The following is a 14,751-nucleotide window of genomic DNA, read 5'->3' on the forward strand; positions in this document are numbered from 1 at the left end:
TTCCTTGACCAGGGATCAAACTCATGCCCCCTGCATTGGGAGCATCGAGTCTTAACCACTAGACCACCAGGGAAGTCCCTCTAAATCATTGAATCCTGCCTGTGCACTGGGTCCACCACTTTCTAGCTCTACCTTAGGCAAGTAATTTAACCTCTCAGAACAGTTTCCCTATCTGTTAAATGGGACAATGACATACACCGTAAAGAGTTCTTCTAACATATGAGAAATGCTGGGCTGGAAGAAGCACAAGCTGGAATCAAGATTGCCGGGAGAAATATCAATAACCTCAGATATGCAGATGACACCACCCTTATGGCAGAAAGTGAAGAGGAACTAAAAAGCCTCTTGATGAAAGTGAAAGAGGAGAGTGAAAAAGTTGGCTTAAAGCTCAACATTCAGAAAACGAAGATCATGGCATCTGGTCCCATCACTTCATGGGAAATAGATGGGGAAACAGTGGAAACAGTGTCAGACTTTATTTTTCTGGGCTCCAAAATCACTGCAGATGGTGACTGCAGCCATGAAATTAAAAGACGCTTACTCCTTGGAAGGAAAGTTATGACCAACCTAGATAGCATATTCAAAAGCAGAGACAGTACTTTGCCAACAAAGGTCTGTCTAGTCAAGGCTATGGTTTTTCCAGTGGTCATGTATGGATGTGAGAGTTGGACTATAAAGAAAGCTGAGCGCTGAAGAATTGATGCTTTTGAACTGTGGTGTTGGAGAAGACTCTTTAGAGTCCCTTGGATTGCAAGGAGATCCAACCAGTCCATTCTGAAGGAGATCAGCCCTGGGATTTCTTTGGAAGGAATGATGCTAAAGCTGAAACTCCAGTACTGTGGCCACCTCATGCGAAGAGTTGACTCATTGGAAAAGACTCTGATGCTGGGAGGGATTGGGGGCAGGAGGAGAAGGGGATGACAGAGGATGAGATGGCTGGATGGCATCACCGACTCGATGGACGTGAGTTTGAGTGAATTCTGGGAGTTGGTGATGGACAGGGAGGCCTGGCATGCTGTGATTCATGGGGTCACAAAGAGTCGGACACAACTGAGCGACTTCGCTTCGCTTCCCTTCGCTTCGCCATATAAGCCCCCAGGATCCTGGTGGGAACAGAGGCACTGGGGCAAGGGACTCGCCCAGCCTCTAAGTCAGTGAATCAACCAGCCATCCCTCCCCGACCACAGCATCCACAGGACCTCCTGGGATGTGTCCACAGGCTCTGCCTACCTCTTTGTTCCCTCAGAATTCCACAGCAGCACTCTTTGGAAGAGCGGCTGAAATTCAGCACCAGGGGAAATAAGCCCATCTGAACAATTGGTTCCAAGTACATCCCTGAGGCAGTTTTCCATGGTCAAAGGACACGAGGGGAAGTGCAGCCGTGAAACGAACGCAGTGGCAGCTAACTCCGATCCAGTTACATCAAAAAGACACAGTGGTGGGACCTCCCTGGCTTAAGCTATTGCCTCTAGCACCTTTACCACCCAACCTAAGATGACTGAGTACAGGGTCACGGGGATTACGAACAATTCCTGACTTGGTTGAGTTGCTTTCTCAATAAACACGTTAACCATTCCTGGTTTTAATGTATGTCTCAACTTAAAGCTTTCTTCAAACAAAACCCACATCAAAGACTAAAACTTCAATTCTTCAGTGGTTCCAAGGCACTGTTTTTGTAGAAAATGCCTCACTCACCTTCGGTCTGAGGTTTGTATTACTAAAAGTTTTCTTCAGGGCAGATCCCAGAAACCACCAGCTGTTTGCCAAGGACAGGGGGATGCTGTGGTCCTCCAGGCCCCCAGGAGGATGGGTGTCAGCTGAATATGGTTCATGCAATAAACACAGATACTGTGTGCTCAGCGGCTACGTCATCTCCAACTGTTGTGTGACCCCATGGACCATAGCTGACAGGCTCCTCTGTCCATGGGATTCTCCAGGCAAGAACACTGGAGAGAGTTGTCATTTCCTTCTGCAGGGGATCTTCGTGACCCAGGTATCTCCTCCACTGGCAAATGGATTCCTTACCACTGCGCCACCTGGGAAACCCAGAACACAAATCCTAGTGGGCCTGTTAGTGACCTCCCAGCATCCTGATTCTCTGTGAGATCTCAGATTCTCCAAGGGGGCTACGTTGCCCCAGGGCCCAAGCTTCAGCTCTTCCCTCTGTTTTCTCGGCTGGGAACATCAGAGGCTCTCAGGCAGCCCCCCTATTCCCACCACACTCCCCCACTTCACCCCCTGGCTTCTTAAAGGAGCCCAGCTTCGTGTTTTTCCTAGGCTTCTTGGATCTATTCAAAGCCATCAAACCAAGGGCGGCTCGGATTCATCGGAACTGACCGGCTTTCTGCATGGAGCAATCTGAAGTTCTCCTGGAAGGGGTCGCTGGAAGCTTTCAGGAAAAGTCACTGGATTTGTTTTCGGAAAGCTTAATACAGGCTCTTGGCAAAGCGGAATGCCGACAGGGCCAGATCGTGCACAGAGCAGAGGAGAAAAGAGGAACTTGCGGTTGGAGAGGTTCAGAGGGTGACCTCAAGGCCACATGGCTGGGTCAGAAGGGCACTCAGATCTCAGGATTGCTGCTCTGCAGCCCGCCTGTCCCCTCTCCTTCTCAGGAAATCGGGGATTCTGAAAAACAGGATTTTCTCTAAGGGAAGTAGCTCAGTGAGAGCAGAGCAGAGGCAGCAGGGAAGCCTGGGCCCAAAGTGGACCTTTCGTCGGGGGCACAGCCAGCCTGCCGGGCGCCAGCTCCGGCTGAGGTGCCGAGGGCCACTGTGGACGGCTGGGGCTCATGTCCCGGCCTGGGTCCTGCCTCTAGCTGGGCCTCCACCTGGCTGTTCACCTCCCACTGCTGCCACTTCACACGCTGCTTGCCGCTCATCCTGGCTGCCCAGAGACCAAGCCTGACCTCCTGTCCACGGATCCCCAGATGCCTTCCTGGCCTCAGTTTTCGATTCCTGCCAAGGTTGCTGCACCGAACGTTTTGGGTTAATCAGACAGTGCTCTGCTGTTTTACGTGAGGTTCTCTACCTGGAATTCTTTCACCTTCTCCAGGCCCCAGATGGACACCAACTTGGTCTTCAAGACTTGGATCAGAGACACATCATCCAGTGACCCCCTTTGTACATTCGTCTCCTACAGCCCCCACCATGCTCTCTGAGGAATGTTGCGTGTTCCTCTCAACTGCCGGCCTCTGAGCTCCTCAAGGTGAGGACAGGCCTTCCTCATGGGGCCCTCAGCCAGGGCCCGGTCTCCAGCGAAGGCCCAGCAAATGTTCGCTAAGTAAGTGAATAACCGACATTCTCTTCCCTAAGCGTTTCTTTCCTTCCACACGTCTACCTTTTCTCTGTGACAGAAGTGAGACGAATCCCTTGCCCTCTTGACTCCCTTCCAAGCTGGCTCTGTGCTGTGCTGGCTGGGTTACTGACCCTCAGGACAGGCCTCGCCTGTGTCTGCTCAGTTCTTACCAGGTTCCCAGCACTCCTTATCTTCCGTCCTTGTGCTCATTTCTCTCTCAAGTGTTGCCTACTCTGCTCCAGCCAGCACCCGAAGTGGTATTTCTTGTTCAGTTGCTCAGTCATGTCCAACTCTTTGTGACCCCGGGGACTGCAGCACCCCACTCTTCCCTGTCCTTCACCATCTCCCAAAATTTGCTCAAACTCACGTCCAACCATTTCATCCTCTGTCTCCCCTTCTCCTTCTGCCCTCAATCTTTCCCAGCATCAGGATCTTTTCCAGTGAGTCAGCTCTCCGCATCAGGTGGCTAAAGTATTGGAGTTTCAACTTCAGCATCAGTCCTTCCAATGAATATTCAGGGTTGATTTCTTTTAGGATTGACTGGTTTGATCTCCTTGCTGTTCAAGGGACTCTCAAGACTTGCTGTTCAAGAGACTGACTGTTCCCTTGAACAGTCTTTTCCAGCACCACAGTTTGAAAGTATCCGGTCTTCGACACTCAGCCTTCTTTATGACCCAGCTCTCACATCTGAACATGACTACTGGAAAAACCATTGCTTTGCCGCGAGACAATTTTTCTGAGTGAGTTTTGTATCTCCGTGTGTTCTCAATCACCAAAAATAAAGGGAAGGGAAGAAACATTTAAAAAACACTTTTCCATCTCCACCATTCTGTGGTGTTTGCCTCTGTCAGGGACACTATGTGAGGATAAAGAGAAAGGATGAACAAAGGCAGAAACTGAACACAATCAGTCAGGAAGAACAGGAAAAGCCCGTGAGGGGGGAAGTGTTGCTGTCAGAGGCAGAGCCCCCATCCCAGGCATGAAGACTTTAGTGTGGCCGATCCCAGAAGCCCCCAAGCAGGTGAGACAGTGAGGGCTTGGTGAAATAAAGAACAAACTCTGAGATGGGGAAAAGTCTCTTAAAAGTAACTGAGACTCTAAAAAAGTACAACTAGGGATCTCCCTGGCTGTCCAGTGGTTAAGACTTCACCTTCCAATGCAGCGGGTGCAGATTTGATCCCTGGTTGGAAGCTAAGACCCACATGCCTTGGGGCCAAAACACCAAAACATAAAACAGAAGCATTATTGCAACAAATTCAGTAAAGACTTTAAAAACGATCCACATCGAGAACTTTTTTAAAAAACTAAAAAAATAAGTAAAAAATACAACTGGTGAGTATAACAAAAGAGAAGCAGTCTCAATGACACAGAGAACAAACAAGTGGTTGCCAGTGGGGAGAGGGAAGAGGGGAGGGGCGAGACAAGGGGAGGGGATAAAGAGGTACAAACTATTAGGTATGACATAGGGATGCTTTGTACAGCTTGGGAACAGAGCCAATATTTTGGGATAACTGTAAATGGAGTATAATGTTTAAACATTATGAATCACTATATTGTACATCTATAACATATGACATTTTATATCAACTAAACTTCAATTATAAAAATAAATTTTAAACAATGAGCATTGGTAAGAAAGAAATTAGCAATTTCATATTAAACCCACTAAGGAGAGAGGCCCACAAGGACCCCATGCTGACCCCCAGGTCAAAGGCCAGAGAGAATGAATCCGAGAATCAAAGAGAATCCAAGATGGACTGCTAGTGGACTCCAGACCCGTCCTGGGTCTTGACTCTGCCCCGGATGAATGCCGCTGGGTGGGGGCGGGCTCCTTATCCTCTTCCTCAGCTTTCTTATCTCTCTAACAGGCACATGATTTATGCCTCCTGGATAGGACTGGAGAGTTAAGTGAAATGTGGGCTAGTTGGTTAGCAGTCCTGAGTGAGTGCCTACTTTAACTTGGAAGTGTGGTTTACTTTCAAATCATGCTGTTGCTGAGGTAGTAAAGTTGCACCAGGAATAAAATGTGCACATAGTTGGACTAATAGATATAAGTGTACATAAAAAGTCTGGTCTGAAAGAAGCATTATTGCAACAAATTCAGTCCCTCAGGTCTGAAAGAATGCTAGCTTCTGGCGCTACACTATCCCAGACAGGTTCCCTGGCATCTCCAGAGACAGGGATGGATGGAAGGCAATTCATAGACTCCAGTGGATGGTCTTTGCATCCTATATTCTGAAAGAGGGACTTTCCAGGTGGTGATAGTGGTAAAGAACCCACTTGCAAGGCAGAAGACAAAAGAGACTTGGGTCAGAAAGATCCCCTGGAGGAAGGCATGGCAACGCACTGCAGTATTCTTGCCTGGAGGATCCCATGGATGGAGGAGCCTGGAGGGCTACAGTCCATAGCATCTTGAAGAGTCAGATCCAAATGAAGCGATCCAAATGAGCGCACATGCACACACACACACACACACACACAGGTCCTAAAAGAGAGATAGAGGGAATTCTCTGGCGGTCCAGTGGTTAAGACTCTGAGTTTCCACGGCAAGAGGCATGGGTTCAAACCCCGGCTGGGGAACTAAGATTCCACATACTGTGAGGCATAGCCAGAAAACAAAACAAAACATTGAGAATTGGTTAAAGCAGAGACAGAGACATCTCAGCAGTGATGGAAAAGAACTGTCTAGAAACCACCATCCTGATAACTTATTTTGAGCTTATATACTGCATGCTAGGGTGTCCACTATTGGAGAAGGAAATGGCAACCCACTCCAGTGTTCTTGCCTGGAGAATCCCAGGGACAGTAGAGCCTGGTGGGCTGCCGTCTATGGGGTCGCACAGAGTTGGACATGACTGAAGTGACTTAGCAGGGTGTCCACTGGCTCCCCACCCTGCCAAACACACAGAAACCTACTTCCTTACATACTGAAAACACACACAAGCTGTTAACCATTTTTCAGTTTTTCTGAGATGCTACTGATAGCTATCGCTAAGCTCTGGCTTGGAATTCACCCTGGCCCCTCCTGCATGCTTTTCCCCATGTGAATCCTAATTGAGGAAACATTTTTAAACAATCTGAATTTACATCCTGCTTGAAATCCACACTGTGGGGCTTAAACAACACAGATCCTTTACTTACTCCCTCGCTGCAAAAGTACTATTTATTTTTCTTGCAAATGGACCATTGATGAGGGTAAAACAAATGTCTTCCTGTCTTAAGATGCGCAAATCTAACTTTTTTGTTCTTGGCCAAACTCTCAAAAGCCAAACATGGTACCAGCCTTGCCTCAAACAAACAAACAACAACAACAAAAGACCTTTACCTCTCATCAAGCAGAAATCAGAAGCTCTGCATTCTATTTAGCCTCACTTTGGCCATGACCTAGCTGGGAGACTGTGGGAATTCTGTCCAGCTGTCTGGAGTGGAAGAGAAGATGGTTTGAAACACCATCTAACCCCTATGACTCTAAAATCCTAAGACTCTAAAACCCTATGACTCCAGGCCAAAACAAGGATCAATAATTACAAGATCTTGTTCTGAAAAATAATTTAATATTGACTTAAAAAATGGGTCCTGAGAAGTCTTTGCTATAATGCCTTCTTCAAAGGAAAACCATCAAATTCTGATTCTGACCTGAGGAGGGGTCTATGTTTTTTCTCATCAATCCTTTTAATATAGTAACACCCCCACCTGCTGGAGTTTTAGCTTTTTGCTGTTAAAGGTGGGAGGTGGTGGTGGAGGTTTCATTGCTAAGTCATCTTGGATTATTGGGATCCCATGGACTGAGGCCCACCAGGCTCCTCTGTCCATGGGATTTCCCAGGCAAGAATACTGGAGCCATTTCCTACTCCAGGGGATCTTCCCTTCCCAGGGATTGAACCTGGGGATCCTACATTGCAGGCAGATTCTTTACCACTGTGCCACCAGGGTAGGAGGTGTTTGGTAAAGGTTCCAGGCCTCAGGGGCAAGCTGGGTTCCTCGAGGAGGGTTCCTCTTCTACCACATCCTTTTTTAAGGAAGGTGGAGCCCTGGGCTGAGAACTTTTTCTTTCACCCCTGGGAACTCATGGCGGGCTGCCCTGGGCTGGAGGAATGACTAAGAACCCCCCTCCAGAAGTAGGCACTCAGCATGGATCAGACTTTCCTCACTTTTCTGTAAGATGATCTCCTGGCCCCTCCTCAGAACCTCAGTCCCAGCGATCCAGTGAATGCCTCTGGGACCAGAGTTCTGTGGAAACATAACCAGGAGTCTGACTACAGTGTGGGTTTGGCATGAGCAGAGGCAGGCTGGTGGGTGGAGGCCGTGGGAAGACCCAGGTCTCAGCCCCGAAGAGCTTCAATCGCCCTCCTTCAGCCTCAGGCCCTGTCACCTCTATCTCCAGGTGGGGGCACCTCGAAGTTGTTTAAGGAGCCCACTCCTCCTCTTCAAGACCAGGGGCCTGGGAATTCCCTGGCGGTCCAGTGGTTAGGACTCCATACTTTCACTGCCAAGGGCGTGAGTTCAATCCTTGTGTCAGGGACCTAAGATCCCACAAGCTTTGAGGCGCACCAAAAAAAGGTGCAGAGGCGGGGATGCTTCCCTGCTGGCTCAGTGGGAAAGAATCCGCATGCCAATGCAGGAGATTCAGGTTCCACCCCTGATCCAGGAAGATCCCACGTGCTAAGGAGCAACCAAGCTTGTGCACAACTATTGAGCCTGTGCTCTGCAGCCCGGGAGCCACAATGACAGAAGCCCATGCGCTCTAGAGCCCATGCTCTGCAACAAGAGAAGCCTGAGCACCACACTAGAGAGTAGCCCTCACTTGCAGCAACTAGAAAAAGTCCATGTGCAGCAACGAAGACCCAGTGCGGCCAAAAAAAAGACCAGAGGCCTTCCTCTCATTCCAGAATCAGGGAAGGCCGAGGCCTGGGTGTCTGTCCAGCCGCTGCTCCTTGCCCTGAGAGTCTCTACTCCCCACTCCAGGCCTCTGAGAATGGGAAATAGACAAGGCCGTTCAGCCTGGTGGGTCTGCAATGCTTATGTGTGTCTTTAATGCCTTGCATGCTGCATGTACAGTCCCCTGTCGATGGGGTTGAACCTGCAAAGCCACCCCACTTTCCTGCTCCATCACCAATGGAGACATTTTGGGGTCCTGTCGGGGGCAGCTATCTGAGCTCTGGGCTCCAGGGAGGCTACAGCCCCTTCAGGGCAAAAACAAACACCAGCAGTGCCTGAGAAGGGGCTGGCCAGCCTCTGAGTGCAGAATAGAGGCTCCAGGGCCACGTGGATTAGATGCCCTTCCCCCAGGCTCCCTGCCCATGCCTGGGGGAGCCCCCAACCTCTGCGATTCAGCTCTGTCCCACACCCATTCCCCTATACATTGTGCCCCCAGCTTCAGGGCCCAATCCCACTGCAAAGCCCACCCAGCTGGGCCCACCGAGGCAAGGCAAACAGATGAAAACATCCCCATGGGCTGCATGGTGACTGACAGCGCACAGCTCTTCCAGGCTTGCCCAGCGCAGCCCACCCCCTGCTCTTGAGTCAGCTGGAGAAGCTGCTAAAGAGTCTGACAAGCACCCGTGGGTACGCACTGGGTGGGCGGTGTCTCTGCTATCCCTCTCAGAGGTCATCTTTCCACTGTCCCTCCTTTCCCACCACCCCATCAGGACTTCTCCATTTCACAGGGGAATGTCAGGGTCCTTCTCAGCTGCTTTGGCACTGTTTACCAAAAGTCAACAGTCAGCAAAGAGCTGTACAAGGCAGTGTTCAAGAGACAAAGTAGTTTGCCCAGCTCTCAAAGAAATGTGACTCAGATATATCACTGACATCCTAGATCACATCCAGATTCCCTTCCTTTGCCTTCATTTTTTTTTTTTTTTTGGCTCCTGCATGGTCCAGCATATCTCTTCTAGCTGAGACACTCCCAGTCAAGCCCTTGGGTGTCCTTGAAAGGGACTCTGCTGCTGCTGCTAAGTCACTTCAGTCGTGTCCAACTCTGCACGACCCCATAGACGGCAGCCCATCAGGCTCCCCCATCCCTGGGATTCTCCAGGCAAGAACACTGGAGCGGGTTGCCATTTCCTTCTCCAATGCATGAAAGTGAAAAGTGAAAGTGAAGTCGCTCAGTCGTATCTGACTCTTAGCGACCCCATGGACTGCAGCCTACCAGGCTCCTCCATCCATGGGATTTTCCAGGCAACAGTACTGGAGTGGGGTGCCATTGCCTTCTCCGTGAAAGGGACTCTAGATAATGCTAGAAAGTATATAGTTTGCTGTGGATTACAGCATCCAAGGTAAGGTGTGGAGAAGGACACAGCAGCCCAGTCCAGTATTCTTGCCTGGAGAATCCAATGGACAGAGGACCCTGGTGGGCTATGGTCCATGGGGTTGCAAAGATTCAGACACGACTGAAGCAACTTGGCACGACACAGCAATAGAAGATGAGCGTATGGGGTCCCTGTAGATATGGGCATACCTGTGCTCAGGTACACCCAGCGCTTCAGAGAGACAAAAAGCTATCACGTACATTTCTCCTATTGGATCCTTAACCACCGTCCTAGGAAAGGAAAGGGCAGAGGAAGGAGGAGGCAAGATAAAGGTTCACGGACTTTGGAGAAGGTACTATTCAAGATCAAGGTCTCTTGGCCCTGCATAGCTTGGATGGAAGTGTCACTTTAAGGATCCACTGAAACCAAGGATCAGCCTTCAGGAAACCCTCACATTGGGTCCGAAGTGTGCATCTAGAGTGGTGTCTGTCCATTTCCCCAGGCCCTGGATTCCTGGAGAGCCCACACCAGAGCCCATATGCCTTAGAAGAGGGTAAACAGCTTGAGCCTTTACCCAGATGGTAGATTTCAGAGCCCCCAGAATACTATGTGCTGGTACCATTTTTTTAACTTGGCTAGAAAACTCTATTCGTTGAAACTTGGCTTGGAGGCTCGCTATTCTCTGGCAGTCTCTCCAAGTTTCTACATGGAGCCCTTCATAATGGAAATAAGCCCTGGAAAAGAGTGTTAGAACTAGATAAGCTGACTTCCCTCGTAAACACTGTAGGAAGGACCCTGGTTGGAGAGACATCCATTTCTGGACTCAGTGGTCTGCCAAATGAAATCTCCAGCATCACTGCTCAGTTAGTGGCAGAGGGAAAAAACAAACAGGTTTCTGCTTAGCCTCAACACCTTTCCCCATATAACCACCCAGGTAGGTCAAGCTCTTTAATGAAGTCAGTAACTGAATTTTAGCAAGCATCTCTGATGATTTGAGAAAGTCTGTCTGAATTGGTGTATTACATAGGATACTAATAATTAATACTGAGTCCTAACCATGTGTCCTAACCACCAGTTACATGGATTGACTCATTTAATTCTCACAATGACTCTATGATGTAAGAACACTTTTAATTCCCATTCTATAGATGAGAAAACTGAGGCACACATTACGTAGTGAGGCAACCAGAAAGAAGCCTGGGCAGTCTGCTTCCAGACCCTTATACAACCACTGGAAACATAGCCTGTGCCCCTGGGTTATAATTCTCTCTTGCTGGACAAACTGAGCCCTAGAGCAGGTAGGTAGCTTCTTTGACACTGGAGTCAGGGCCAATGGCTCCATGTTCCAGACCCCAAAACTTGTGGGGCTGCTTGGGGCAACAGCCACACCTGTGCCGACCCAGAATCCAGTGACCCCAACAGAATTTCCTTACTGGCATCCACTGTTCTGTCTCCTTTCTCTCCTTTCTCCCCTTTTGGGCCTCGATCACCTAGAACAGAGGAGGAAAACCCACATTAGAAATGGAAATAAATCCACATGGTGAACAAAGTCTTATCTGCAGGAGACATTAACCCCAAACCAGAGAAATGCTGAGGCAGGAGCCCGCAGACCTGCAGGGCATGTATGGCAGGAAGGGTAAGAGCTTGAGTCAGTTATGCTGTCTGTCCAGTCCTCCTTGGGAGCAGGGTGGGTGGGCACCAAGCCGAGACATTTCCTTCCCTCTTAATTAAAACACAGAGGACCATCGCAGCACGGACTTAAAGGAGTGCATGGTATCCCATAGGGAGCAGACAAAGAAAAGATATTCCTACTAAATAGCCAAAATTTTAGAAGCTTAAATCCAAGGTTGCTCTAATAAGCATGCAGGAAGAAAAGGAAGCAGGGAGGGTCTTCAGTTACAAGGAGAAACATAGGTTCTACATCGGGCAGATTTTTTGATGAAGGAGGTTATACAACACGAGGGAGTTTCCAGGGAATTGTGGCATTTCCTTCCTAGGATATGGTTAAAAGAACAAAGCTCTTTTCTCAGCTAACATCTCACTCTACAAAGAAGTTGAAAGGTCCTGACACCACTCAAGGGGACATTAAAAAGACCAGGGGATTCCATCCAAGTGCCTCCAGAAAATCAACTACAAATCAAAAGCTTATGGCAAATTCTCTCATGAAAAAAAGGAAGCCAGCAAGTTCCAGGGGAAGATGCCTTGTGTGATCCAAGTTTTGGAAAAAAAAAAAAAAAAACAACAACAAAGGCAACCATATATGTAAATATGAATGTGTTTTTGGGAAAAAGTCTGGCAGGATGTGCTCCAAAGTGTTTGCAGTAGTTACTCTGAAGAGTAAGCACCTAAGAGACCACGAAGGAGGGCACTCACTGTATACTTTAGACTTTATGCATTTCTGTATTGTTGAATTGTTTTTAGTAAGCATGCGCTGCTTTTGTAATGTGTTTTAAAAATCAATTTTTAAAAATGTGGATATAAGAGGAAGGAAAACCTCAGTCTGTTTAATCACCAGGCAGAAAGTAAAATAAAAATTCCCAGTGATCCAAGATCAACAGGTCATCCTTGATGTGGGGTGAGAACAAGGGAGGAGGCAAAGGCCAGGGAAAGAGTGTCAGATTTCTTCTTCTGCAATGGTGCTAGGAGGTTTGGAGACTCGAAATGAACATGCAAAGATGGGCTCCCCTGAAAATGAACAAGGTGACTATTAACATGAAGGAAAACAAGTCAGAAGAAACACTATTGACAGTGGAAATCTGAGAACTGTTTAAAGTTTTAACTATTTGGGGGACCAAAAGAATATGACAAACTGTAAGGAATCTGGCCGTCCTGGGGGCAGGCGTAGCCTGGGTTTGCAGTCTCTGTTCTCCTGACCTGGTTTCCTCTCATTACGTCACTGAACTGCAAGCACAGGAACACGCCCTTGCATTTCTATAGTGCTTTAGAATTTACTGCGTTTTCACTCATATGCATTCCATGTAACCCTCATGAGAGCCCTGTGAAATATGGCATCATGAGGATTTCTAGTTTGGGGATGCAGAAACTGATGATTAAGGGGAATTCCCTGGTGGTTCAGTGGTTAGGACTCCACGCTTCCACTGCAGGGGGCATGGGTTCCATCCCTCATCCAGGAAGTAAGATCTCGCATGTCACATGGCATGGCCAAAAGGAAGAAAAGAAGCAGATGCTTAAGGAGATTCAGTGACTTGCTCGAGGTCACTCAGCGGGTCAGTGGCAGAACCAGAATTTGAGCCCAGTCCATAGTCCAGTGCCCAAGTTGGTGTTCAGGGGCGGGTGGTAAGCAAGCATGCTCTGAGATGCAGTGTTACCTTTGAAGCCACGCATGCCCATTGGCCCAGTAGCTCCCAGCTTCCCTTCATCACCCTTGGGGCCGGGCAGTCCTGGGGTCCCTCTCTCCCCTGGCAGACCTAGGGGAGACAAGAAAGTTTTGGGGCCTCAGACTCAGAACTGGAAGGGCCCTCAGTGACCACTGTCTGGCTCAACCATGCATCTTCCTGTTGCCTCTGCTTCTTGATTTTTTTCAGTTAAAGACGCTGCAAAAACAGATCTCAAAAGGCCAACACAAACTCTCCCCGTCAGCACCTTTAACCCAATGAGTCTGGATCCCTCCCAAAGAAAGGTCCGAGTCTATTGTGAGCAATGTCGGAGGTGCCAAACTCATTTGGGCGAGCTCTCTTTAGCTCTACCTACGCTGGAGATTTAGATTTGCAAAAATATCTTGAGCCTTTTGAATGTGCCAGGCACTTTCCTGAACGCTTTTTATTAAGTATCTTATTTAATTCTGCCCATAATCTGAGGTGTTATTCCACCTGTATTACCAATGAGAAAACTGAGGCCCAGAGAGGTGAGGCAACCTGCCCAAGGTCACACAGCAGACACTGTTGGAGACAGGATCTTAGCCCTAATGGGTTGGCTTCATCTCATGCTGGATGAAAAGGGCTTATTGGTACTTAGGGTAGGAAGAAGATGAAATCACTCCTCATTCCATAGAAAAAAAAAAATAGAAAGGTCCCTTCCCTGCAACAAACACAGGGAAGTGTAGAGAAGGGGATGGCAGGCTGACAAGGAGGGAGGAAGTCCAAAAGCTCAATAATTGGGGTGAGACAGGCTGTTGATCTATCAGGCCCCAGGGCTCCTGGCCCCAAGGCCCGTGACACCAGCTGCAGGTCACCATAGAGACCAGAAGTCAACAATTGCTTTTACCCAGTGAGGCCTCCACCCCTGGAGGCCTGACCTAAGCCCAAAGTTATCTCTGCAAAGCAGGGCACTCTGATTAACTAATTAATTGTTCTTTCCTGCTTTGAATGTTAGTTCGTTTTCTTTGACCTTTTTCCAAGACATGAAGAAATCTGCCTTTCACTTATGATTTCTCCACAGCAAACACCAAATGACCAGGGTCCCAAGAGGGTGGAAAGACCTCAGAAAAGGGCTTGATTCCTTTCCCCTCTGCCCCCTAACATAACATTCCTGTAGGCCAACAGCCCTGCTGTCATGGAATTCTGAATCTCATGCACGATATGCCCAGGGGTCCCCCATCCCATCACTGACTGAGGAAGAAAAAGACTGCTCTGGAAGCCCTTGGGGATCCTTAACTTCTGAGTTTAGGGAGCTGCGCTGAGAGGCGGAGGCCAGGAGTGAAGGCCAGGCTGTGAGCTCCGCCTCCACCAGCCTCTGCCTCCTCCCCTGTTTGCAGCCTCCTTAGAGATTTAGGAAGGAGAGGGTTTGGAGGTGTGATTCCTGACATAAATAAGCAGATACCTTTCCCCTGATAAGCCTCCCCTTTTCTTACATCACTTAGAATAGGGGTCCCCAACTTCCAGGATCTAATGCCTGATGATCTGAGGTGGAGCTGAAGTAATAATAATAGAAAAAAAGTGCACAGTAAATTTAAAGCACTTGACTCATCCCGAAACTATCTCCCCACCTCACCGTTCAAGGAAAAATTGTCTCCCATGAAATCGGTCCCTGGTGCCGAGAAGGTTGGGGACTGCTGACTAAGAAGACTCTAAGTGTGTGCAAGCTCAGTCATTTCAGTTATGTTTGACTCTTTTCGACCTATGGACCATAGCCTTCCAGGCTTCTCTTGTCCATGGAATTCTCCAGGCAAGAATACCAGAGAGGGTTGCTGTGCCCTCCCCCTGGGGATCTTCCCAATCCAGGAAATCAAACTCATGTCTCCTTCGTCTCC

The 14,751-nt window shown here is 48.6% G+C and overlaps 1 protein-coding gene across 1 annotated transcript in view; it reads right to left on the bottom strand.

Annotated features, from left to right (window-relative positions):
* SCARA5 (scavenger receptor class A member 5) overlaps positions 1–14,751 on the bottom strand; it is a 134,102-nt gene that overhangs the window by 26,301 nt on the left and 93,050 nt on the right. The window contains exons 6-7 of the mRNA XM_070375996.1: positions 12,872–12,970; positions 10,976–11,032 (exon numbers count right to left, since the gene is read on the bottom strand). Coding sequence (XP_070232097.1) covers positions 10,976–11,032; positions 12,872–12,970 — 156 coding nt within the window. The remainder of the gene's footprint in view (positions 1–10,975; positions 11,033–12,871; positions 12,971–14,751) is intronic.

The sequence above is a fragment of the Bos mutus genome, chromosome 8 (genome assembly GCF_027580195.1).
Source record: "Bos mutus isolate GX-2022 chromosome 8, NWIPB_WYAK_1.1, whole genome shotgun sequence".
Taxonomy (NCBI): Eukaryota; Metazoa; Chordata; class Mammalia; order Artiodactyla; family Bovidae; genus Bos; species Bos mutus.